The 26,366-nt window shown below is 48.3% G+C and overlaps 1 protein-coding gene across 3 annotated transcripts in view; it reads right to left on the reverse strand.

The window, feature by feature from the left end:
* Window positions 1-4,292: 4,292 nt before the first annotated feature.
* LOC119180577 (protein YIPF1) overlaps window positions 4,293-26,366 on the reverse strand; it is an 80,764-nt gene continuing 58,690 nt past the window's right edge. For 2 of the 3 annotated variants that reach the window (XM_037431682.2, XM_037431681.2), the window contains exon 9: window positions 4,293-4,455. In XM_037431682.2, coding sequence (XP_037287579.2) covers window positions 4,330-4,455 — 126 coding nt within the window. In that variant the 3' untranslated portion in view covers window positions 4,293-4,329. Of the gene's footprint in view, window positions 4,456-4,527; window positions 4,558-26,366 lie in introns of all 3 variants that reach the window. The other variant, XM_037431683.2, reaches the window with a different exon arrangement.

Here is a 26,366-nt window from a genome sequence, read left to right on the forward strand (position 1 = left end):
GACGAAAGGTTATGTTCTGTTGGGACCGTGCTGATACGTTTCGTGGAGTGAGCAGAGATGTCTTACAACCTGTTTGGTATCTGCACCGCGACTGTTAGTTTGGGAGGCCAGAATTTTATTTCTGATTTTGCTGTTCTCTTTCATTCAACGCATGATGTAATTCTAGGACTCAATTTCCCGAGTTTTTGTGGTGCCACTGCCGATTGCCGCACAGGGTAGATTGCAGTTGGTTCACATGTTCCAGTAGCATTTACGGAAAGCCCGCCCTGTATGGAAAGCACCCTTTGCGTGTCTATAGACACAACTGTACCACCCTTGTCTGCCAAGTGTGTTCCTGTCGTCAGTTCCCCTACAACCAAGACAACATTTGATGCCACCGTAGAGCCCATTCACCTCAGCTGCATAAAGAAAAATGTTCTGATACCCTATTGTATGTTGTCGGTTGTGCAAGGGCATACTGGTTTGTGGGTGATCAACGGCTCCAATGAACCTTTGTTACTGCAAAGGGTTTACAACTTGATAAGATCCGTCAGCATCAGGTGTTCTCCCTTGCCATCCTTGCAGAGAGCAGTGATTCTCCCGATAAGCCCGATTCCAATCATTTACACACCAGGGCCACTTCCATAATGGCAATGATTGACAAGTCTCTTAGCACCGACAAGTGTAATGACCTAGTGAGTATTTTGCGCAAACATGCTGGTCTTTTCGATTTCACACAGCTACAGGCTCCACTGTCATTCCCTGCTTCTGGTGTAAAGCATCGCATAGATACGGCATACCATAGACCTCTTCAACAAAAGCCATACCGGGTATCGCCTTCGGAACGCGCAGTGATAAATGAACAGGTTGGCGAGATGCTAAATAAGAATGTGATTCAAGAATCATGCAGTCCGTGGGCCGCTCCCGTGATATTGGTCAAGAAGAAAGATGGAATATGGCGATTTTGCGTTGACTACCGCCATCTCAACGCCATCACAAAGAAGGACGTGTACCCACTACCACGTATTGACGATGCTATAGACTGTCTTTCATCAGCCTCCTACTTTTCGTCTGTTGATTTGAGGTCAGGGTATTGGCAGATTCCAATGCACGAGAACGGCATTTGTTAAACCAGATGGACTTTTTGAATTCAATGTGATGCCATTCGGACTATGCAATGCGCCTGCAACTTTCGAGCGCTTCATGGACAACATTCTGCGTGGTTTAAAGTGGGAAGTATGCATGTGTTATCTAGACGATGTTGTGATTTTTGGGCGCACTTTCTGTGAGCACAACACACACCTCGACCTCGTGCTGAACTGCCTAAGCCAAGCACGCTTGGTGCTCAACTCGAAGAAATGTCGTTTCGGAGAGCGCCAAACACTCGTCCTTGGACACTTGGTGAACAAAGAAGGCATACGGCTGGATCCCGCAAAAACGGCTGCAGTGGAGGCGTTCAAGCAAGCTCACTCAGCGAAAGAACTACGCAGCTTTTTGGACCTCTGCTCGTACTTCCGTCGATTCATCCCAGGATTTGCCAATATCGCGCACCCACTCACGTGCCTGCTTCAGAAAAGCGTGCCATTTGACTGGACTCCGGAATGTACGTCCGCTTTTTCTGAGTTGAAGTTCCTTTTAACATACCATCCGATTCTTCGACACTTCGACCCTCTGGCTCCCACAGAACTTTACTCAGACGCTAGCAGTGTCGGTGTAGGCGCCGTGTTGGTTCAACGCTTGGATACCAGAGAACATGTCGTTGCGTATGCAAGTCGCTCTCTAAGCAAGTCCGAGCGTAACTATACCGTCACAGAGCAAGAATGTTTCGCCGTAGTCTTCGCAGTGCAGCGCTTCCGGTTCTACCTGTACGGACACCCCTTTACCATCATGACAGATCATCATTCGCTCTGCTGGCTGGTCAATCTGCGTGACCCATCTGGTCGACTAGCGCACTGGGCACTCCATCTGCAGGAATACGACTTTACAGTTTACTATAAAAGCGGCCGTCGTCACGCTGATGCAGATTGTCTTTCGCGACTACCGCTTCCATTGACCAACTGCGACGCGGGCAACTTCGACACCTACATCGCGCCATTGGACCTGCCATTTCCTGATACCAACGCCTTTAAGATTGAGCAGCAAAGGGACCACACCATACAGGAGCTTCTTCCTACCGAGTCAAGACCATCGGCGACTCGCTTCTGCATGCGCGACGGACTTGTGTACAAAAAGAACTATGCTACGACCGGCTTACGATATCTTCTCGTGGTTCTGAAGAGTTTTCGCGTTTCTGTCTTGCAGGCTATGCATGATGACCCAACGTCCGGCTATCTAGGCACAGCGAAAACTCTTTGCCGGCTTCAAGAAAGATTTTACTGGCCGAAAATGCACCAGACGACGGAACAGTACGTCTCTAGTTGCAACGAGTGCCAACGCCGCAAGCGCCCTACCAGTGCTCCTCCAGGGCGACTACATCCTATTCCACCCTCTAGAACTCCATTCGAGCAAGTTGGGATTGATCTTCTAGGTCCCTTTCCGAGGTCTTCCAATGGCAATCGCTGGATAGTCGTATGTACCGATCACTTAACACGGTACTGCGAGACAGCTGCTATACCATCGGCAACTGCAGCTGACGTGTGTTTATTCATCCTGCGTTTTGTGATTCTACGACATGGACTTCCTTAAATTGTTATCAGTGATCCTGGGCGACAATTCACTGCAGACGTCGTGGAAGAGATGCTTCGTCTATGCGCTTCAAGCTTTCGGCACTCTACGCCATATCATCCCCAAACAAACGGCCTGACGGAACGAACTGACAGGACTCTCACGAACATGCTTTCTATGTATGTCGCAGTAGATCACAAGAACTGGGATGGCGTGCTACCTTTCATCACTTACGCATTGAACACCGCACAGCATGAGACTACCAGCTACAGTCCGTTTTTTCTTCTGTACGCTCGGCCACCTCGTCATACCCTAGATACCGTCTTTCCGTTTATGGACCACCATGATTCCGGTATATCCGAGAACGTCTGCCGTGCAGAAAAAGCCCGACGTCTTGGTTACCTGCGTACCCTCGCTTCGCAAGATCGCTCGAAGACACGTTTTGACTGTCAACGTCGACATGTGACGTATAATCGCGGAGACCACATGTTGCTGTGGACGCCAAATAAGAAATGTGGGTTGTGTGAAAAAATGCTGGCACACTATGTGGGACCTTATGTTGTTCTAGACCGCTTAAGCGATGTAACTTACCGTGTAGCACGTCTTCATTCAAATGGCCAAGAATCTGCAAAGACTGAACTAGTCCGCATAGCATGTTTGAAGCGCTATATTCCCAGAGAGACTCTTTAACTCGCCCGGTGGGCTTTGTCTGCGCGGAGGGAAATGTTACTGCATATGTGATTTGGGTATGAGCCTGTGGGTAGCGGGGAACAGGCAGATTAGAAAAGAGGACGAGGACGTTCTGCTAGCGAGATAGGCCTCCGGTGCAAGACCCCTTGAAGTATACCAGTATGCCACAGCGTAATAAATACATTACTAAACGTAACAATATTATCCTGATATCAATTCATTAATGTCTAGGTTTAAAACTTGTTATAGTGATTTATATACTCTTAGCATAGTAAATTTTAAAATGTAAAGCATTTTACAGGTTATCAAATGCATTCTACTGAAAGCTAAGTCCAGTTTGAATTTCAAGTTGCTTGCACTTGCTCTTTGAACCAAAGAGAATAACAATTGCACATGCCTTCTTTAAGTTTTTTTTTCTAATAATGTGCAGGCTAGCTGGATCACAACAAATATGCATATTTTTCTTTATCACATGGACATATGCTATTTTGATTTGCTTTAAAATTATTTGACCAAACCACTATTCGCTTCGAATTTGCTTTTATTCTAAAGTTTACTGTTCACACAAGCTTAAACACTGATATTGCTTCGATGAAATGAACTCTCCTTCTTGAGTATGCAAGCAAAGATCTGATCACCACTTAATGCCATAGTGATCACTGTGGTCTAAAACAACATGAAAACCTTGTCAAAATGGTTGATTGGGCGAGTTGGTGATTCATGGTGGTTTGAAACATGAGCACGATATGTAGCCAGGCACAAGCGTTTACTGCCAACTACTAGTAGTCAGCGCTAGTCCCTGTCTACGTATCGCGCTCGTTTTTCAAACCATCACAGAAAGCTTGCAGTTTTCACCGTCCGTGTCAGTCTGGCAGCTAACAGCTACCTGACAACAAAATTGGAATTCCAAAGCCGTGCCTTCAAATATCCTAATCAAACAAAATGCAGTGACAAAAATGGAATAACACAAGTGTCTCAATGTTTTAATGCACAGCATCACAACACATGCGTATTATTTGTTGGCAAAATCACTTTTGTTAGATTTCTGGTGACTAGTTTGCTTGTTGAGACATCCAAAGGTGGTGGCACACTGTGCTGAGTCTCATGTTGAAAGAAGTACCTCTGAAAAGTAAAATGCAGTCATTCAGTGAAGGGAACAAAGACGTGTTTGTAAATGTGAGAACAATTTCTCACCTGAGAAATGTCCATGACAAGCTACGAATGCTTCGGGCAAAAAAGACAATATGCACCAGTGAACACAGTCTTCATCTCAAATTTTCAAAGGGACGATAACATGAATTACTATTTAGAGGTGTAATGACTACGCTTGTACAAGTATTTGAGCACTGCAAACATTTTAATGAATATTACAGTATTCAAGTTCACTTCTAGTTCAATTTAAGTTATTGGAAATGAACAAATACATGTATATAAGAGCGTATGTGAACCCCCCCCGCTTTGGTTTCATTGTAGTGGAGGGGTGCTGTACTGTGAATTAATCTTAAATAGGTTAAGTTAAATTACCCTCACATCACTTCATCATAAGTTTAGATCCTGGCTTATACCCTGTACACTTTAAAATGCATATATTTTACAGGTATTCAAAGTCGCTTTCACTTCCCATTGGACCAAAAGGAATGGCACATGTGTTGTTTCAATATTAAAATATTGTGCAGGTTAGCTGGGTTATGACAAATATGGTTATTTTTAATATGCAATACATACTACTATTAATTTAATAATTATTCAACCAAATCTCTATTCGCTTCGAACCTATAAGTTGAACATTCTAGCTTGCTGCAGCAGCATTGTCAGTACTCTAAAGACATGGCGCCTGCTACATGCTACGTGCATACTTCCTTACCAGCACACACTTACAGGAGCCCTTGCTTTTTATAACAAGTGCGCCACTTGGACGTCCACCTCCATGACATGTAGCAGCTTCCCATGTGCCCTGCCTTAGTAAATAATGAGCTCATGCCAAGGAAAGTATAGAAGATGGTATTCACAGTAATTGTAATGTAAATGTCAACAAAAGTGGATGAAAAAATAACATGCTATGGGCAGGGTCCGTACATGCGACCTTCGAATAATGCGTCCGATTCTCTATCAACTGAGCTACCACGGCGGCAATCCCCCATCCACTTTATGGGGTATGTAGGTATACACATCAAACGTGGGAGCATCAGTCAGCGACACCAGTAGCCATGGCAGCGAGTGTGGAACACTCTTTATTAGCCTGTTTGGCACTACATAGCAATAGCACGTGAACTTATTACGAGCTGGCAGCTGACCCATATTCCCTCATATACAGGCACCAAGTCTGCCAGAACAGTGCCCGGGCAAACACTCTTTTCAGGCCGTCGAGCGCGCGCTCCTCCTCTGCTCGCCGCTGCCGCGTGGTGATGCTGGGCGAGTAGAATACGGGATACTGGCACTGAATATCCACACGTATTAGGAAGCTCGCGAATTCGTGTTTTCATGCGAGTTAATTTGCAGTCGTGCTTTTTGATGGCTTCACGGATGCAGGGAGGATGAAAAAAGCCGTGCTACCGGTTCAATATATGCGTTCGAGTTCTACAGCATTCGCGTTTTATTTTCTCGTTCAAGCTATCGAAACCTAATTATTTGCATTTGTAGTATACAATACTACTGTGTACTAACTACCCTGCATATCTGACAAAAAAAACAGATTGCCTTTTTTCGTCTTTCATTAGTTACAAAAAAAAAAAAGAACTCGCCAGTATCCTTATGGACAGACGGACGGAAAAACTTTATTAAAAAAAAAAAAAAAAGAAACCCTGCATGGTTACCGGCCTGGGCTCAGGCCACCCCGACGTTTTGTGCGGTGAGGCGTAGTCTTTCCACAGCCGTCCGGGCCCGCTGGATTGCCCACAGTTGGTCGTGCAGATCTCAGCTAGTCAGCGCACTTAGCCAACGCTCCTCGAGAAGGTCCGGTTTTATATTGTCCTCTCGGTATATTACTGCAACCTGTGTGCATTGCCATAGAATATGTGCCATATCTGCGTGTTCGTGCTGACAGAGGGTACAGCTTTGATGTGGGTATTGCCTGGAATTTACTCTGTTCTGGTGTACTGGATTTGAAAAGGTTCTGGTTTGCAATCTTCGCCAATCTGTTTCTTGAGGTCTGTCTAGCTGTTTGTGTGGTGGCGGATATTCTTCTCGTTTTCGCTTATAATGTGCCAATATATCACGATACGTGACCAGTCTGTCTCTGTCGTCTTGTATCGCATATTCATTATTATCATCACCTCCACCATCCCCATCACCTCCACCGGAGTCGTCCCCCCTTTTGTGGTCGGTGCGGGGGGCCGGGCCGTCACTGTCCGAGTCGTGGTGGGTTAGTTCTTGCACGGTTCGGTGGGCCTTCTCGTTGAGGTTTTAAGGGATGGTCGTGTCTTCGATGTTTAATTCCCCCATGTGCGCCGGGATCCACTTCAGGTATTTGGGTACAATTTTGCCGTTCCAGAAGTCTTATGCTCTGTGGTTCAGGATTTTGACTGCTTCGGTGGAGACCCATCCCTTTGTGAAATTCCTAATGGCTATCTTGGAGTCGCTGATTATTAATCTGTCGTGTTTTCGGCCATTGACTACGGCCAGTGCAATGGCCATTTCTTCCGCTGTCTCCGACGATCTGATCTTTACGGAAACCACAATCAAGGTCTTCCCTTTTGTGTCTATGACTGCCATTGCGAAGAAGGAGCCATGCGCAACCCTATAACTGATATCATTATTTCAAAAATACCGGACGGCGTCTGCAAAAAGCACACCCTTATGGATTCACCTGAGATAACTTGTTTGTGTACTTGTAGCCTGGAATCCACGGCACATACCCACTCTGGGGTACTGTCCAAGAAAACACATAATATCCTTTAGATGGTAACTACACTATTGCTTACAAAAAAAGAAAAGAAAAAGATATAGAAGGAAGACATCAAAAAAGAAGATTCAGAGTGTGCAAAAAAGACAATAAAATAATCACTAATATATTAACTATACCTCGATTTTGGGAGTCGACCAGACGGCCGAGTTTGCCAAACCCACATAATTTGATGTGTATGTCTCATACTTATTCACTTTTCGAAAATTGCTTCCTCACTCTTTTTTTTTTTAAGTGTTTGTTAAAGTGAGCCTTATATTGAAATACGTTTAGTGTCTTGAATGAAATTACACACCACATCAAATATATCTCTGTGGCAATTTCCCAAAATGGAGGCACCAAAATTTAGAACAGTTTCTGTGGTTAAACTTAAACCTAGCTTTGCAAATAGAATAGGTAGTAGTCTTTTCCTAATTACTGCATAGTTACGACATGAGACAAAACAATGTTCAATAGTTTACAATTCTTTGCAGAACAGACAAAGAGGGGAGAGTGGCATACCAGCTCTGTGTAAATAGAAATTTGATGGGGGAACAAGGCACCGGAATCTGAAGATAATAACATCAAGTTTTTTCGATGGACTCCACTAAGATTTTCATAAAATTCTGAGATGACTGAAAAGCAAGAATCCTTGTTGTCTTCCAATTCAATGCACTGAATGTTTCTTACTTCCCTCCACGATATTTCTGCGCCCAATGTGATTTTCTTACTGCCTCAAGGATTGGAGACAAAACTAGCTTTCTTCCCCTCAGCTGGTTATGTCCTGCCTTCATGGTCAACCTATTTCAACCAATCGAAGATGTTATATGATGCCGTCAAGTTATGTGACCTTCCGGTACGTCCCAAAGATTAATTTTCGCTTTGGTAAGGCATTTAAAGCTATCGTCTTAATGCACTCACCTTAATGTAGTTATGACCTTAATGTAGCTCCGTGAAATTCCAGCTTCCGCTGATGTTCGGGGGAGCGTGCTTGCAGTAATCAGGCATAACAATTGGTCTCCTAATAAATATTCGCACTACACTCTAAGACAAGCTGTCATTTGCAACCCGAACATTTATAACAGTTATTTCAACCCTTCTAACAACCAAATGAACAAAAACAAAACAAATAAAAGGAAAACTTAGGCATCGCGGACTCTGGTTGGTTGGCGCCGCTGTACGCGTGGTGACTTGTTGTATGCGTGCCGAAAATATCAAGCCCGACTTGATCCCACGCGCCTCGTCGCGTGCGCCCCTCCGACGCCGACGCCTAAAGGCGCCTTTGACGTTTTTGACGCGTATGCGCGAGCATACATGTGCCAGTGGTTAAAGAGAAGAGACAGCATCGAGGCCACATGATGGGGAAGCATCTGGGAAAGGATAATAAGAGCAGTGAGGACCACGTTGACCACGGTCTTGTATGAGGTAGAAGCCGTGATCAATCACAGGCCTCTCACAAACTTATCATGGTCACCAGATGACAAAGTACTGACACTAGACCATTTCTTAACAGGTAAAAAAAAAAAAAACACTTGCATTCCCTACCACGAACAAAACAAGGTCCAATGTCACGTTTACAAGAAGATGGATTCACCGCGCTCAGCTGACAGAGCACTTTTGGAGAAGATGGAGAAAGGAGTACCCTCCGTTCTGCACACCATGCCAGTGTTAAAAATCTGACAGTCTTAAACAGCGTGATCAGTGCTTGTAAAGCACTGCGGCAACTTTGAAAGACTGGAATAATTATAGAGCAACACCGAGGACGGGATCCAAATATCAGAGCCTGTTATGAGAAACTCATCAACAGCTGTCATAGGAAGAACGAAGAGCATCCCACTGAACTTTCATTGTCTTAGATGACTCGAATTGCATGGGGGCGGAGAATGTTGAAGAATTCTTCTATTCTGCAAGAGTACGAGCAGACAGAGAAGAGAAGGAAGACGAAGATCAATTGCAGCGTTCGCCATGAACCTATGCCAGTGCAACAGACCGCTTTGATGTAAATATATATTCCTTATCCCTCTCAACTGGTGTGGTTTACTCTCCAACAAGCAAAGCAGCCATTTTAAACAATTCATCCTTTTATTTCAAACAAATAATTATAAACATTAACAAAGACAATATTACCGTTCCATTTATTTGACAAAATGTACAACAATTACGGTAACTTTGTATATAGTCGCTACTAAAGCTTTAAAGGTAATTTTTTAATTGTATGATGAATACAGTAGTTACTTCAGTATTTGCGATGGTATTTTGTCACCATCTTCTAATTGACAGAGACCTACAAGAAATTTTTTTATTTATTAACATAAAGATTGAGGACATACCTTTTTTTCTAAGAAATCCGGCTCCAATACGGGGTGCGACTATTATGAACGGTAAAATATCCGTATATTTCATTTCCAACTAGTATCAACTACATATAACATACACTTCGCCAAACTCATCAATACCTGCAGTACAGAGGAAACAACCTCCTTCTGTTGTAGATGCTGCCATCTAGGACAAGCCAGGCAAAAATGTTGACCGCGTGTGCTCGAGGTGCGCGTGGCACGTGGCAGGGTTCTAAGGCTAGAACGCGTTTTTGGAATAAACCTGTGTCCATGAAAACCAGCCTCCTGCCTTCTCGCTCATCCCTGACGACTTCAACATGGTGTCAGAAGAACAGGTGCTACCAGTGGACATTGGCTTCTAGTCGTAGTCATCCTTTTTGCGAAGGACGCCGCAAGCAAAAAAGCACCGATCATGGCGTCATTCGTTATTCAAGCGCCGAATGCCTTCAGTTTTTCGTCGCCGAACAAGTCGCCCAAGTGGAAACAGCATGTTGAACGTTTCCGAACCTCTTCAGGCTTGTGCATAAAGCCCGAGCAACATCAAGTAGACACCCTTCTCTACATCATGGGAGAGCAAGCCGAGGAAATCTACCCCACTTTCGCTTTATCTGAAGAGAACTCTAAGAAATTCGATGCCGTCGTGGAGCTGTTCCACAAATATTTCATTCCACAACACAGCATAATCTTCGAACGAGCCAAATTCAACACCAGGCTGCAACAAGATGGCAAGTCAGCCAAAGATTTCGTCACTGTGCTTCACACGCTTTCGAAAGATTGCGAGTTCGGTACTCTTCAAGAGGAGTTCGTGCACGACCACCTCGTGGTTTGGATAAAAGACAAGCAGCTATCCGCCAGGGTACAGCTCGATGCAGAGCTCACACTACAAAAGGCTCTACATTCCGTTCGCCAGATCGAAAGTGTCCGTCAGCAACAAACGGAGCTCCACCAGAAAGTGCCATTTTTGAACAAAGTTGCATCCGGTGCACAGACCAGTCGATGTGCTTCAATGCAAGACAAAAGCAGCAGTTATGTACATTGGGCAAGCAAGTCATCTTCACCCCCCACCCCCCCGCCCCCCCAATAAAAACAGAGAGCAGAAACCGAGCCGTTGGTGTTGTCAAGAGCGTCACTCTCGCACTCTTTGCCCAGCACGCTCCGAAGTCTGCAGGAATTGGCGGAGGAAAGGTCACTATGCTTCCGTATGCATGTCGCGACGCCTCGATTGTGTCGGAACTAAGCAAGGAACTTTAGAAGCGGGATTTCTTGAAGCAATCAAGACGACGGATGCTGGAAACTGGGAAGCAGCAGTCTTGGTTCAAGGTCAGCCAGTAGACTTCAACATTGACACTGGTGCCGACGAAGCCGTCCTCCCGATGCACGTATTCCAGACGCTCAAGGACAGGCCGCTTCTATCAGCTCCTCCTCCTCAGCTGCATGGCCCAGATGAAAAGCTTCTTCCAGCAGCAGGAGTGGCACAACTCCAGCTCATCTACCGCAACCATGCAACTACTCAGGATATATGCATTCTAGATCAGATCTGCACTCCGTTGCTAGGCAAGCCAGCCATAAAAAAAACTACAGATGCTGATCTTCCCAAATGCCGTTGCCGACAAAGTGAACCCGAAAGAAGAATTTCAAGCGGTGTTTCAAGGACTCGGCAACCTGCTCAAAGAACATAAAATTCAGCTTCAACCAGGAGCAAAAGTTCCGCAATCAGCTCCCCTAGGCGCATCCCAATTTCACTGTACGGGAAGACAAAGTTGGAACTTCAAAGGATGCAGAAATTCGGTGTCATATCACCTGTTGATGAGCCGACCGAGTGGTGTGCACCAATGGTAGTTGTCACAAAGCCCTCCGGAGACGTGAGAATATGCGTCGACGTTACAAAGCTGAACTGTCACATTCTCAGAGAATGGCATCCTATTCCTTCTATGGAGCACACTCTCGGACTTTTCCATGGAGCTAAGGTGTTCTCCAAACTTGATGCCAACTCTGGATTTTGGCAGCCAACTATGGATTTTGGCAAATTCCACTTTGTGAAGAATCAATGATTGATTGACTGATATGTGGGGTTTAACGTCCCAAGACCACCATATCATTATGAGAGACGCCATAGTGGAGGGCTCCAATATCGACCACCTAAGGTTCTTTAACGTGCACTCAAATCTGAGGACACGGACCTACAACATTTTCGCCTCCATCGGAAATGCAGCCACGGCAGCCGTGATCCGAACCCGCGACCTGCGGGTCAGCAGCCGAGTACCCTAGCCACTAGACCACCGCGGCGCGGCTTGTTAAGAATCAAGGAAACTCACCGCCTTCATCTCACCATTTGGGCGCTTCTACTTGAACAAACTATTATTCGGCATTGCGTCAGCTCCTGAACACTTCCAGAAGCAGATGGCATACATATTACAAAGGCATCAGTCGAGTTGCTGTCACATAGACAACATCCTCATCTGGAGTTCCAAAAGCCAAGAGCACAATGAGAGACTCCGAAACATGCTGCAGGCACCTGTAAAGGCTGGAGTGACACTGAACGACAGCAAGTGCGTGTTTAATGTTCAGCGCCTTACATTCCTAGGACACTGGCTCGATGATGACAAAATAAGACCTGACGAAAAGAAGGCTGAAGCCATAATGAAATTGGAGAGTCCCATAAACAGGACGAAGCTGCAGAAAGTTCTCGGAATGGCAATATACCTCGCAAGATTCGTTCCCAACCTCTCTCTGATATTTTGCAGCCACTCACACTCCAGTTGTCAAGAAATCAAGAATTTGTTTGGGGTTCTCCACAAGAGCATGCATTGAACAGGTGGAAGTCGGTGCTCTTATCTGGTCCTGTCCTTGGAGTCTACGACCCATCAAATGAAACAGTCGTCCCGGCTGACGCATCATTATTCAGACAGGGAGCATTAATCCAGCAAAAGCAAACCAACGGCAAGTTTTCTGCCATCACTTACGCCTCGAGGTTACTCAGAAACTGAGAAGCGCTACGCTTAAATTGAAAAAGAGGCTCTTGCTTCAGCCTGGGCATGCGATAAATTCAGCAATTATCTTGTTGGCAAGATGTTCAAGCTAGAGACGGATCACAAGCCATTGGTTCCTATCTTCACTTCAAAGGGTCTTGACACCTAAATTACAGCGGCAAAAGATGAGAATGATGCGATATCGATATGAGGTTGCATACCTACCAGGCAAAGAACTTCTAGCCACAAATGCACTTTCGAGAGTGCCTCTGCGAGAGACGGCAGACAGCAAGCTCGAAGAAAGCGTTGAAGTTTTCCTGTGCTCTATGACAACCTCCATTCCGATAAAGCAACATTGTTTACAAGAGTTAAAGGCATCGCAATAATCAGACCCTATTTGCACACAACTTCGTCTGCTGTGCAAGAAAGAATGGCCTTCCAGGAGAGACTTAGGACTTGACCTAAAATCATTCTACGACCACCGACACTATCTCACTGTCGAGAATGATTTACTCCGCTACGCATCGCGAGTTGTCGTCCCCGACTCATGCCAAAAAGAAATACTACGACTCTTGCAGGAAGGACACTTTGGCATAACAAAGACATTGGCTCAAGCCAGAGACTGTGTCTGGTGGCCGACCATAGAATCTGATGTCTCGTCCCTGGTTAATCGATGTCAGCAATGCATACAAACAAGAGTAAACAGGAAAATGACACTAACAAGCTCCGAATTCACCAAGAGGCCTTGGCAATGCATTGCGATGAAATTGTTTCACTTCAAGAACAAGTGGTGGCTGATAGCTACCGACTATTATTCAAGATACCCCAAACTAGTTCAACTTGAGAACCTCACTTCCGCAGCCGTAATCAACCACTGCAAGTCAATTTTTGCACGCCACGGAATTTCCGAAGAAGTCGTTTCCGACAATGGCCCGCAGTTTTCGTCAACTGAGTTTTCACTCTTCGTCCAAGACTATGGTTTCAAGCACAATACATATAGCCCTCACTATCCTAGAGTAATAGACTTGCAGAGGCTGCAGTGAAAATCAATAAGACATCCATGACGAAGACCAAGGACCCTTACCTGACACTTCTAGCTTACAGGTCGACTCAGTCAGCAATGGGCGAATGATGAAGATAAGACAAGGCTCGATGTTTAAGAAGAAAACTGTATTGTACTAAAGTTACAAATGAATCCGCAGTGGTTACATGCAGAAGGAAACAGCATTCGGTGCTTGAGCTCGATCAGCTACGTCTAACGCCACTTGTGTCTCGGCTCGCTGTCTTCGCTGGCGATGCGTTGCTATGTGTTCCCCACTCACAAGCTCACTTTTGTTCTTTTTGAATAATCGTTGAAGCAACGCTTCATGGCAACCATGCCGAGCGGACGCCCTCAGGGCTGGGAGTCCACGTTTACGTAGTGTGGAGTTTCTTGTACGGGCACCGAGACGCTGCTGGGGAATCTGGCTGTGTGAAGCCAAGTGACGCTGACACGGCCCTCCCGAAAAAAGCGCCTGTCCTCAGGCGCACATGTTGTTCGATGGCGATGGTTCCGTAACTTCTAGGAGTGGTTCCTCATATCTACGAGGCTGCTCCACGTTGACGACGATTTTTCGGTTGATCTTGCCCGGAGTGTGGGGCCCTGTTTCCTCTAACAAGGGCCGTTATCTCGAACGGACCTTTATAGCGAGGATGTAATGCGCCTCGAGCGCTCAACTCAAGCAAGACAAGGTCTGCTGATGTCAACCTCAGAGCTCCCCGCTTCTCGTCGTATCGGACCATTGTTTTGCGCGGACTATGCAGTAGCTGCTTTCTCGTTTCCGCGAGCCTCTTTGCGTTTCCGCGCGTCCCATCGACGAGCCTATGAGACTTGTCGATGTCTCCCTCGACTGAGGCATGGTTGAGCTCTCCTGGGAGTTTTGGGTCATAGCCGTGCATGAGTCGAAATGGGCTGTGGCCGCTGTGACGATGCTTTGTAGCGCTGATTGCTAGCGTCGCTCGGGGTAGTTCCTCCTGCCATTTGTCCTTGTTGTTTAGCATCTTGCGTAGCACCTGCTTCAATATCCGACCATTCGCTCAATCAGTCCGTTTGATTGTGGCCAGTACGGTGGGGAGTTCTAATGAGTGATTCCCATTCTGTGATTGAATTGGTTCGTTTTCTTGTTCACGAATCCCTTGGCTTGGTTTGTAATAATGACGCTAGGAACTCCAAATCGCGGAATATACCGGTTGGTCATGAAGTCAGAATAGTGCGTCTACAAGGTGCTGAATACAGTCACGGTGTCCGTGTATCTCGTTGCGTGATCGGTAGACACGAGGATGTGGTCTCCCTTCTCCTTTAGAGGACCCATGTGATCCAGGGATATCACCGCGTTTGGCTCAGTAGGGATATCGCGTGGGTTGAGGCAACCTTCATCCTGTGTTGTGCGGGCGTTGATAGTCTGGCACGTGTGAAAGGAGTTAATATACTCGCGTATATCCTTTCTCATTAATGGCCACTAGTACTTTTGCTGGATCATTTCTCTTGTCTTTTCGACGCTTGAGTGGCCGTTGTTGTCGTGAAAAACGATCATCACACTGCTTCGGAAGGCAGCGGGAATGATCACCTTCTGACGAACCCGTCCTCCTTCGAGAGATTTCTTAACAAGTATGTCTCATAATCTCGTAATCTCGTAATCTGAAGATTTGTGCTTGGCTTTCTCTCGAAATTTTTTGCAATCTATACCCCTCTCCTGAAACTTGTGTAGGCGACTGTGTTTGCCAACCATTACTGCGTAGCAGGGGGGTCTCAGGTTGACACGCCCTGGTCGAAAGCTTCTGCAGATTCTGACTGCCTTGAGAGCAGCAGAGTTCTGGCGTCCTGGCTTGTGCTTGACGTCGAAGGTGTACTCTGCTAATTCGAGCGCCCACCTTGCAAATCTGTGGTTGCTGGCTCCCTTCTAAACAAAATATGACAAGCTGAAGTTGTTCGTGAACACTGTGAAACAAGGGCCTCCTCTCAGGTAGACCGAACACTTCTCAGTGATCGCCCAGTGGAGCGCCATGCACTCGGACATGTTAGAGTGTAGACCACGGTTGTGCTCGTTTAGTGATCTGCTGGCGTACTCCATGATTCGCTCCTTTCGTCTTGAGTTAGAGAAAGCACTGTACCCAGCCCGGTTTGCGAAGCATCGACGTGACTGTTAGTAGGGCAGTCTGGGCTAAGGCTTGTCAAAATTGGCGGGTTCTTCAGGGCGTGTTTTATGCCGTTAATGATTCCTTCTTGAGCGACGAACGATACGAAAAGAACGTCCTTCGCCAGAAGCTGCTGTAGCTTGTGCGTGACTTTAGCAAACTCCGGTATGAACTTTCGGTAGTGGTTAGCGAACTGCAGGAAGGAGTACAGCTTCTTTGCGTTGCGATGCTGCTCGAACTTCTTGACAGCGGCAACTCTGGATTCGTCCAGTGTTCGTCCTTTCGCGAAGATCATGTAATCCAAGAAAGATACTTTGTCTTGAATCAACTGGCATTCCCGTAGATCCATCTTCAAGCCGTTGATCACCACTCTCCTTAGCGCTTCGTTTAGCAAATTCAAAGCCTCCCTCACTGTTGTGGCTCCCTGCCCAACATCGTCCACGTACGTAGATGCCCTAGGTAAGCCAACGTGCGACGCATGACTCTGCATGGTCTGAAGGGCCTTGCAAAAGCCAAAGGCCATTCGACAGTATTCGTACTTTCCATCTGGAGTGACGAATGCGGTCTTGTAAACATCGTCCGGTTTCATTCGTATTGTGAGAAATGCCGTCTTCATGTCCAACACAGTGAAGTAAGCCGATCCGTCATGCATGACATCGTCAATCACGTCTTCCATAACAGGAATAAGATAAGAAGGGTTGATGGTTTTCTCGTTGAGCTTGCGATAGTCGTGTACCATTCTTCGTGGAGTTGTCGGGTGGTGCGGTTGGTCGATGACTATTGTTGGAGCACCGTATTCGCTTTCACTCGGCCTTATGATGCCTTTAGGGAGGTAGTCATTCACCTGTTCACGGAAGAACTTGCGATCAACTAGTGAGCACCTGTACGGCCTCGATGACACATATATATCGTCTCCGAGTTCGATGCTGTGTTCAGTGTGAGGACACACGCCCAAAGTGTCGCCTTTGGAAGTAAACGCTTGGTCATGCGTTAACAGAATTGCGCGAAGTTGTTCCCTCTCTGCCTCCGTGACATCCTTCGTTATCCTCCGTGTGGTGTCTTTGACTAGACTCGTGAGGTCTTCGTAGGGTGCGGGACATTTCGTGTTGAGGCGCACGAACCCTCCATCTTTGGAAACGTTCTCGCCCAATTGCCAGCAGAATGTGTGGGAGTACTGACACCCCCCCCCCCCCTTGTGGGGTTCCCTGTGCCGCGTGGCGCACGTGTCTCGCCCCAAGGCTTTATTTCGGTGGTGACCACCGCCGGGCGATAGATGGCGTTGTGTTCACTTTGAGTACCACTGTTGGTAGAGTGGTAGCGCCGGCGGTGGCCCCTGGCGGAAGGCGGGCCTTGGTGGTGGGCGAGAGTTGAGCGAGCCTCTTCTGCGCGTGGCGGCTGCCGCGAACGGTTGTCTGTAGCGTGGGTCCCCGGTGCTCGGCACCGCGGACTTCGCGCCGGGGTCCCACATGGAAAGTCAGGCGTTGGCGACGCCGCCTTGGGTATGTGTTAGTGTGTTGGGTGTGTTAGTGTGTGTTTATCATGTTATTGTGTGTTTAGTGTGCCCCTGCGTTATGTTGTTTGTATGGTAGCGTGTTAATTAAAATTGATGTAACATTTGACGGACGATATCATCGTCTAAATTAGTTAATAAATGTATGTATGTTGTGTGCTTTGTACCGACCGCGTCTACTGTGTTCGTTCACTCCAAGAGTGTGGCGTGGCGATACGCTCGTTCGCCTCGCCGAGACCCCACAAATGTCGCCATAAGCGCATCCCCGGTGCGGTGTGGCGTGCCTTGTTTTGGGGGTGGCACTTCGGACGATGAAGGTTTTTCGGTGGGCTCAACTGGGATAATAGTCACATAATTGGACGTGTGAAACGGTACGTCAACGTTCGCGACTCGCCGCCAGTCCGATCCCAGAATCAGGTTGATGCCGCTGGGCAGTTCCGTTACCACGACGTCTTCGAGTCGCACATTCGTGGTGCCTAGTGTCACATGAAGCATCGCAGCGAGAGTTGGACGTATGCTGCGGTTGAGAACTTCAATGTCCTCGCGGGATACCCATGCATGCAAGGGAATATTGTCAGTCAAGGCATTGGCATTCATGATGGATAAGTTGGCGCCACTGTCAATGCACATGCGGACGAGTTGATTGTTAGCATTACCTTACACTATTGGTAATGTGCCGCCCGTCGAAAGCAAAAAACAGTTCGCTTACCTAGAAGACGTAGTCCCTGCTCTGTGGCTGCTGTTGCCCCTCTTCGCCTGTTTCTCATCTGCTCTGATAGTTGCTGGCGTTTTCAGCTTGCTACAATCACGGGACAACGTGACCAATGTCGCCACAATTGAAGCACAAACGAGCAGAAATGGGTCGCGTGCGCGGAGCTTCCGAAAAACTGTTGCACAAGTTGGCCGTTGGCAAGTTGGCAGAGCTGTTGACTGGCGCCCGCTGGTTCGAACCCTGACCACGGCTTGTAGACGGAGGCGGCTTCTTAACGTTGTCGGCACACATGGTCACGCGACACCTCACGTCGAGCATAGCCGCTCTGTCAATGAGTTCAGTCCCTGTGCCATACAGTTGTGCTGCCAGTGGCTTGGCCCATGTGTCGTCCTCGATGCCGCTGAGAATGACGAAAATTCCTTCTTCCTCTGGTAGACGATATGGTGCCTTGTTCAGAATGGCGTTCTTTAAGTACCGTATTTACTCAAATGTAACGTGAGTTTTTTTCAAAATCTCTCTGAAGTGGTTTGGGGGTCCGCGTTATAATCGAAGCACCTCAAATCGTGCCTTGGCGGTGCCGCCCCACTGGTTCCTTAAAATGGCTATGACAAACCTAGCGATCTTTCAACCTTGTGCTGGCAACATATGCACGCTGGCAACATCGAATCCAATCCAATCCTATTGTTCGCGACGTGTTTTGCGGGCGGTTCATTTTCTTTGTGCTTCCGCGACTTCGGCTCGAGCAAATGGCAGCGCGACGAGTTCAGTACGATGCCCGCTTTAAGAGAAGTGCAATACTGATGGCTGAGGAAATCGGGAACTCAGCCGCGGCTCGACGGCTAGATGTGGCGGAATCTACTATTCTTGGGTGGAGGCTCCAGCGTGAAGCGCTCTTCAAGAGTGAGCCCGGCCGAAAGGCTTCCGTGGGCCTCCTTGTGGCCGTCACACAGAATTCGAAAAAAAAGTGGCGGAGTTTGTGATTGAGCAGTGAAATCGCCTATTGGGGGTCAACGTTGAGCTGATTCAGTGGAAAGCCCGAGACGTAGCTCGAGAGATGGGGATCCCGCGGGAGAACTTTAAGGCTTCACGTGGATGGGCACAAAAGTTCATGCGAAGAAATGGATTTTCCCTCCGGCGAACAACGTCGATAAGGCAGAAGCTACCAGCAGATTGCGAAGCGAAGCTAGTGGAGTTTTAGCGCTATGTGCTCGACCTGCGCCGCTCGTCGCAAATGCCGTTGGGGCACATTGGCAACGCGGACCAGACTCCCGTTTTCTGGACATGCCTATGTCAAGGACTGTCAGCGAAACAGGTGCCCTCCAAGTTCGCATAAGGACAACAGGCAACGAGAGGACAACAGGCAACGAGAAGACGCGGCTAACCGTGATGCTAGCCTGCTTGGCGGATGGGCGCAAGTTGCCGTTATACATCATTTCCCGTCGCAAAACCATCCCGAAGGAGCTGTTCCCCAGGGATGTGATTGTTCGCTGCCAAGAAAAAGGTTGGATGGACACTCCGCTTATGCTTGACTGGGTCAAGACTGTGTGGCGCCTATGGCCAGGTGCGCTCCTCCACCCCGCCTCCATCCTAGTTCTCGACTCATTTCGCGGTCACCTGACGCCCGAAGTGAAGAAGCTGATGCGGGAAACTCAGACGCAGCTCGCTGTTATTCCCGGAGGTATGACGTCCGTGCTGCAGCCATTAGACGTCTGCCTGAACAAACCATTTAAGGATAGAATGCGGCAGCTGTACGGAGAATGGATGCGAGAAGATCAGGCTTTGACACCTACGAGTAGGATAAAGTGACCTAGCGCCGCGAAGATTGCCATGTGGGTGTCCGCCGCTTGGTACGGGCTGCCGCACGACATGATAGTTCGCGCGTTTGAAAAGTGCTGTATATCGAACTATATGGATGGCACGGAGGATGACCTTATCTGGGAGGAAGAAAGTGACAAAGAGGGCTCGACCAACGGCGATGAAAGCGACGAATGAACAAAACTCACTTTGTATTTAGAAACTGGGATGTCTTTGCCACTACCATGTGCAGCAAATAAAGGTACTTTTTTCCCCTGCTTTACTCCCGTTACATTCGTGTTTTTTTTTTGTTTTCTCGGCACTGAAAAGTCACCCCTCGCGTTACAATCGTGGTCGCGTTACATTCGAGTAAATACCGTATATGTACTCGACGATGGTCTCGTGGCTCTGAAGGCTGCGCTTCGCCTGCAGTTCGAGGAACTCCTGCATTGTCAGCTTTTGTTTGAATCGGAGAATGAGCGCTTTCTTCTATTGCTCCCAGTTGTCATGCTGCGAACTGTACACGCTGTGCCAATCCTTGGCAAATCCCGTCAGGCGGCTTGCTGCTGTCACCAACGTGAGCGATGGAGTCCCGTGGGCGAGCGCTACGATTCTCTCCACTTGCCCAATCCATTTGTGGGCACTTTGATGCGTCGTCCCATAGAACCAGGGGATTGAGGATGACGTATCGCTTGTGGAATGAATCTCGATCGAGCTCGTCATTGGTGGACCTCTCGACAGCATGTTGGCGAGCAGGGCCTGCGTGTTCACAAGCGCTGCAAGGATCTGGGCCATAGATGGTTCTCCCTCGTGCGTTGAAACGGTTGGCATAGCGGGGCGTGCCACGTCTTGGTTGGCGCCGTCGTTCAGTGACGGTGACCTTGTCAAACCCGAGGACATCGTTGTGTCAGCAGGGACGGAATGGTGCAGCCCGTGGGTTGGAGTCGTCACCCGTTCCGTTAAAATTGGAACGTTGTGACTTGCCTTGTATAAAGTCTCACATTGTTCACTCGTGGTCGCACGGTTGAGCTCTGCTCCCAGACTGTTCAGTTCTGCATGAAGCCTCGCGTTGTCAGCAAACAGCGTCTCCAGGTGCCCCTGCCTGTCATCGTCGTAGGCAGCCTGGTCGTTCGTTGATGAGTCTGTCGGCTCCGGGGCTTGGCAAGTGGTGTTGTTGCGGATAAGTCGTGCGATGAGCTCGTACTTTCGTCCGGAACATCGTAGACCTCGTATTTTCAGCTCGTTGACAGGTTACTTTTTCGTAGCGTTGGCCATCATGCCGCTATCGAGGGTTGTGAGCAGGCTTTCGACGATGGTCGCTTCTCAGTCCCGTGACAATGTACGGCGTGGCGTCGCTCCTTCTCGTGGCGTCATTTCCCCTTCCGAATGCAGCTCGGTCGATTCACATCCTGTCGTCGGCTGCGCCATGTCAGCGATGGGCGAATGATGGAGGTAAGGTAAGGCTTTATGTTTAAGAAGAAAACTGTATTGTGCTAAAGTTACAAATGAATCGGCAGTGGTTACATGCAGAAGGAAACAAGATTCGATGCTGGAGCTCGATCGGCTACGTCTGACGCCACTCGTGTCTCGGCTCGCTCTCTTCACTGGGGATGCGTTGCTATGCGTACCCCACTCACAAGCTCACTTTTGTTCTTTTTAAATGATCGTCCAAGCAACGCTCGATGGCAACCGCGCTGAGCGGACGCGCTCAGGGCTCGGAGTCTAGGTTTATGTAGTGTGGCGTTTCTTGTGCGGGCGCCGAGACTCTGCCGGGGAATCTGGCTGTGTGAAGTCGAATGGCGCTGACAACTCTTTTGAAGAATTAATATAGCCCTGCCGAACTGCTCATGGGTCGTCGGCTGAAATCCAGGCTTCCTCTGTGTTCCAGCAAGCTGACACCCCAATTCCACGTCAAGACAGCCTTCGGAATTTTGAGGAAAGATACAAATAACGTCAAAGGAAAGACTTCAACAGACGTCACGAAGTCTGCGACTTGCCGGAACTTCTTTATGGAGATACCGTGTGGGTGACAGACCTCAAAAGCAAAGGGACAGTACAAGCTCCAGCCGATGAGCCTCGATCTTATTGGGTCAACACTGACACTAGTGCTGTGCGTAGAAACCGGACGGAGCTAGTTGCATATTTCCGAAGTCACAACAACGCAGACAGTGCCAGTACCAGTGATATGGCTATAAACGCTTGCTCGCTTTGCCAAGACACTTCCCTTGGGCATACCAGAAGTGGCAGGTGCGTGAAGCCGTCTGCTGCAGCGCACATCACTCGATTGCATTGGGAGATGTTGTAGATGCTGCCATCTAGGACAAGCCAGGCGAAGCTGTTGACCATTTGTGCTCGAGGTGCATGTGGCGCGTGGTTGGGTTCTATGGCTAGTACGCAGTTTTGGAATAAACCAGAGTCCACGAAACCCAGCCTCCTGCCTTCTCGCTCGTCCCTGACGATTTCAACAACTTCATAGGCTACACCAGCGCAAAACGTGTTGAGCATGCAGTCTCGAATGTAGGAGAATCAAGGCATGTGGCGGTGCATATTCAAATTGCGAAGCATTAGCATTGAGAGACCTGCATCACCAACGAAATGTATACAAAATGAACGTAAAAAAACATTAAAAAAGGCACCATCACGGAAATTCACCGATTACCTTTCAGGCTACCTAAATTATGTGCATATTCACGACCAAAACTTTGTGCGGTGAACGGTACCGATCATTTGATTTCACGGGCTTGCACCCCACATCCAAGACATTGCAATCAAATCCTGAACCACCATTTGAGTGTTAATGTCGTCACCCAAGCCCCCTTTCTTTGAAATAGAAGCAACAAAAAGAGTAGCGTTGATTCTGCAACTTTGATAGCCTGCGACTGCCACCTAAAAGAACCAACAGTGATTAGGTCTAGGTTAGAGTTCGGAATGTTGTGGCGGGATGTTTGTACAAGACAAAATGAAGATTGGGAGTCGAAAAGATCACACTAAAGCACTGATCGATGAGAAGCGCGCGTGATACAATGTTTAAGTTTGCGGCCAGCAAATCAACAACGACAAAACTCTGCTGAGCTTGTGCAAGTCCGCTTAAGGCTTAAGGCTTAACTTAAGGCCCTAATACAATACCTCAAAGATAGGACCACCGAAGTCCCGAAGGTATTCAAGCGCGCTATTGCGTCATTCTTTCTGCGAAACGATCTTCTCAAAAAAAAAAAAAAAAAAACTTTTCACCGTTCCGAGCCAAGTACCTCCTTGTGGTGCCTTCAGCTCTGCGGCCAGAACTCCTGCAGGCCCTGCAAGACGATCCAACGGCAGGGCACCTCGGTGTTTCCCGCACGCTCGCTAGGATACAAGAAAGGTACTACTGGCCACGTCTTACCACCGACGTCACTCATTATGTGAAGACATGCCGGGACTGTCAGCGATGCAAGCCACCGCTGACAAGGCCAGTGGAACTCCCGCAGCCAATAGAACCACCTCGCCGACCATTCCAGCAGATTGATATGGACCTACTGAGGCCATTCCCGACGTCGGCTTTCGGAAACAAGTGGATCGTGGTAGCTACCGACTACCTCACCCGCTACGCCGAGACAAAAGCCCTGCCCAAAGGCAGTGCATCCGAGGTAGCTAAGTTCTTCATAAAAAATATCGTCCTACATCACGGCGCCCCGGAGGTCCTCATCACCGACAGAGGAACGGCATTTACTGCTGACCTAACTCAAGCGATCTTAGCATACAGCCAGAGAAACCACCGCCGGACGACAGCGTACCACCCACAGACCAGCGGCCTCACCGAGTGGCTAAGCAAGACGATCGCCGACATACTGGCAATGTACTTCTATGTCGAACACAAGACGTGGGACGCCATTCTTTCGTACGTGACCTTCGCATACAACACGGCGGTGCAGGGGACGACGCAGATATCTCCGTACAAATTGGTCTACGGAAGGAGTCCAGCAACGACGCTTGAGGCCACGTTACCCAACGTCACCGACGAAGAAAACCTCGAGAGAACGAGACCCAGTCATCTTCAGCGACACTGATGAGCAGAACGTCGAGGACTGGCTAGCATCGCACGAGAAAGTAAGCATCAATAATAGGTGGGACGAAAACGACAAACTTGGCCACGTCCACTTTTACCTGAGAGGACTAGCGGAGCTCTGGTTTAACAACCATGAGACTGAGCTTACCGACTGGGCCACTTTTAAGATCACCTTCGCGGACGTGCTTGGCCGACCAACAGTGCGCAAGCTCCGTGCAGAACAGCACTTGCGAGATAGCGCCCAACTGTCTGAAGAGGGTTTCACGTCCTACATCGAAGACGTTGTGGACCTCTGCCATCGCTACAATCCCCATATGTCCGAAACAGCCACGGTCAAGCATATTATTGTCGCGGTACAGCGCGAACCAAAGGCAGATAAACGTTGACACTGCGACTCTCAGCAGCCGAACAGCAAGATCGCCTTCTTTATCTTCAATCAGCCAGAGCTCCACTACCTGGTGCCCGCCAAATCCCCTTATCGTCGTTTTGGTCCACCAGTACACGCCCGTCATTTGCCCCCCCTCTTAATGAGCATCGCCCCGATGCTAAACCAGTAGCGCAGTTTTTTTTTGTCTGTTCTTTAAGAAGTGTCTTGCGCAGTCACTACCTTTCATAAGGCTTCATGCGCACAACGTGAACTAGTTCAGGACGGTGCTGGCGAAGCCTCGTACTATATGAACTGTTGGGGACGACCCCGTAAGTAACATCACTCAGTCGTCGCAGTACTAGATATGGCCCAAAGTATCTCCTTAGGAGCTTTTCAGAGAGTCCTCGTTTCCGTATGGGCGTCCAAACCCATACTCTGTCGCCGGTCTGGTAAACGACTGTTCTGCGGCGAGAATTGTAGCTGCTCGCGTTGTACTCTTGTCGTTGCTGGATTCGCAGGCGTGCTAGTTGCCTTGCTTCTTCCGCTCGTTCTGTAAACATCTCGGCGTCCGGTTCGATGTCCTCGCATTCGTGCGCTAGCATCGCATCTAACATGGTTCGTACTTCCCTTCCGTGAATTAGGCTGAACGGGGTCATCTGGGTTGTTTCTTGCTTGGCCGTGTTGTATGCAAACGTAATATATGGCAAGATTTCGTCCCAATTTTTGTGTTCGACGTCTACGTACATTGAAAGCATGTCTTCAATTGTTTTGTTCAGACGCTCTGTAAGCCCGTTCGTTTGCGGGTGGTAGGCGGTGGTCTTACGATGGGTTGTTCCACTCAGCATGAGGACTTGTTCCAGAAGAGCTGCCGTAAATGCCGTTCCTCTGTCTGTGATTACGACGCTTGGTGCACCAAGCCGCAGGACTACGTTCTCGATGAAAAATTGTGCCACCTCCACTGCTGTACCTCTCTGGATAGCCTTTGTTTCAGCATAACGGGTAAGGCAATAAATCGCGACAATAACCCAGCGGTTCCCAGCCGTAGAAGTAGGAAGTGGGCCCAAAATATCCATGCCAATCTGGTCGAATGGTGTTCTCGGGACCTGCACGGGCTGCAGGAGGCTAGCTAGTTCAGTCGGCGGTGACTTCCGTCGCTGGCAGTCGAGGCAAGTACGAACATGGTGTTTTACGGCTATGGTCAGTCTTGGCCAGAAGTAGCGCTGCCGTACTCTGGCCAACGTTCTTGTGTAACCTAAGTGGCCTGAAGTCACCTCGTTGTGGCATGCTCCGAGTACTTCGGAGCGAAGGGCTGCTGGGATGACGAGCAAATACGCAGATCCTGTCGAAGAGAAGTTTCTTTTGTATAGTACTCTGCTCCGTAAGCAAAATGATGAAAGCGCTCTTACGAAAACAGTTGGTGCCTTGTGAGATCTTCCCTCCAGGTAATTAATTAGGGCAAGTAACTCAGGGTCGCCACGTTGTTGTTGTGCAATAGCAGTTGAGTCAAGCACACAGAGAAATGCTGTTTCCTCCTCATCGAATAGAGTTGCCGATTCAATGGGTGAGCGGGATAGACAGTCGGCGTCCATGTGGCGCTTTCCTGACTTGTGTACGACAGTCATGTCGTACTCCTGCAGCCTGAGACTCCAACGCGCTAATCTCCCGGTAGGATCTTTAAGATTTATCAACCAACCCAGTGAGTGGTGGTCGCTGATGACTTTGAAAGGGCGGCCGTATAAATACGGGCGAAATTTTGTGACCGCCCATACCACATACCACGGCGAGGCATTCCTTCTCAATCGTGGAGTAATTAGTCTCGGCGCGTGTTAGTGTTCGGCTTGCATAGGCGATTACTCTTTCTGTGCCCTCTTGCAGCTGCACAAGCACAGCTCCCAAACCAATATTGCTGGCATCAGTGTGTAGCATCGATGGGGCTTTCTCATCAAAGTGGGCAAGCACTGGAGGCGTCTGTAGTCGCTGGCGGAGGTTCTTAAAAGCAGCTTCCTCTTCGTTGCTCCATTGGAAAGCAACGTCTTCTCTCGTGAGGCGGGTCAACGGCGATGTGATGCGTGCGAAGTCTGCAATGAATCGCCTATAATACGCACATAGTCCGAGGAATCGTCAGACAGCCTTCTTATCAGTCGGCACCGGGAACTGTGCAACAGCTGCGATCTTTTCAGGATCAGGACGAACGCCTGCGTGACTGACAACGTGGCCAAGAAATTGCAGCTCTTCATAGAAAAAGTGGC

This window comes from Rhipicephalus microplus, chromosome 10 (assembly GCF_043290135.1).
Source record: "Rhipicephalus microplus isolate Deutch F79 chromosome 10, USDA_Rmic, whole genome shotgun sequence".
Taxonomy (NCBI): domain Eukaryota; kingdom Metazoa; phylum Arthropoda; class Arachnida; order Ixodida; family Ixodidae; genus Rhipicephalus; species Rhipicephalus microplus.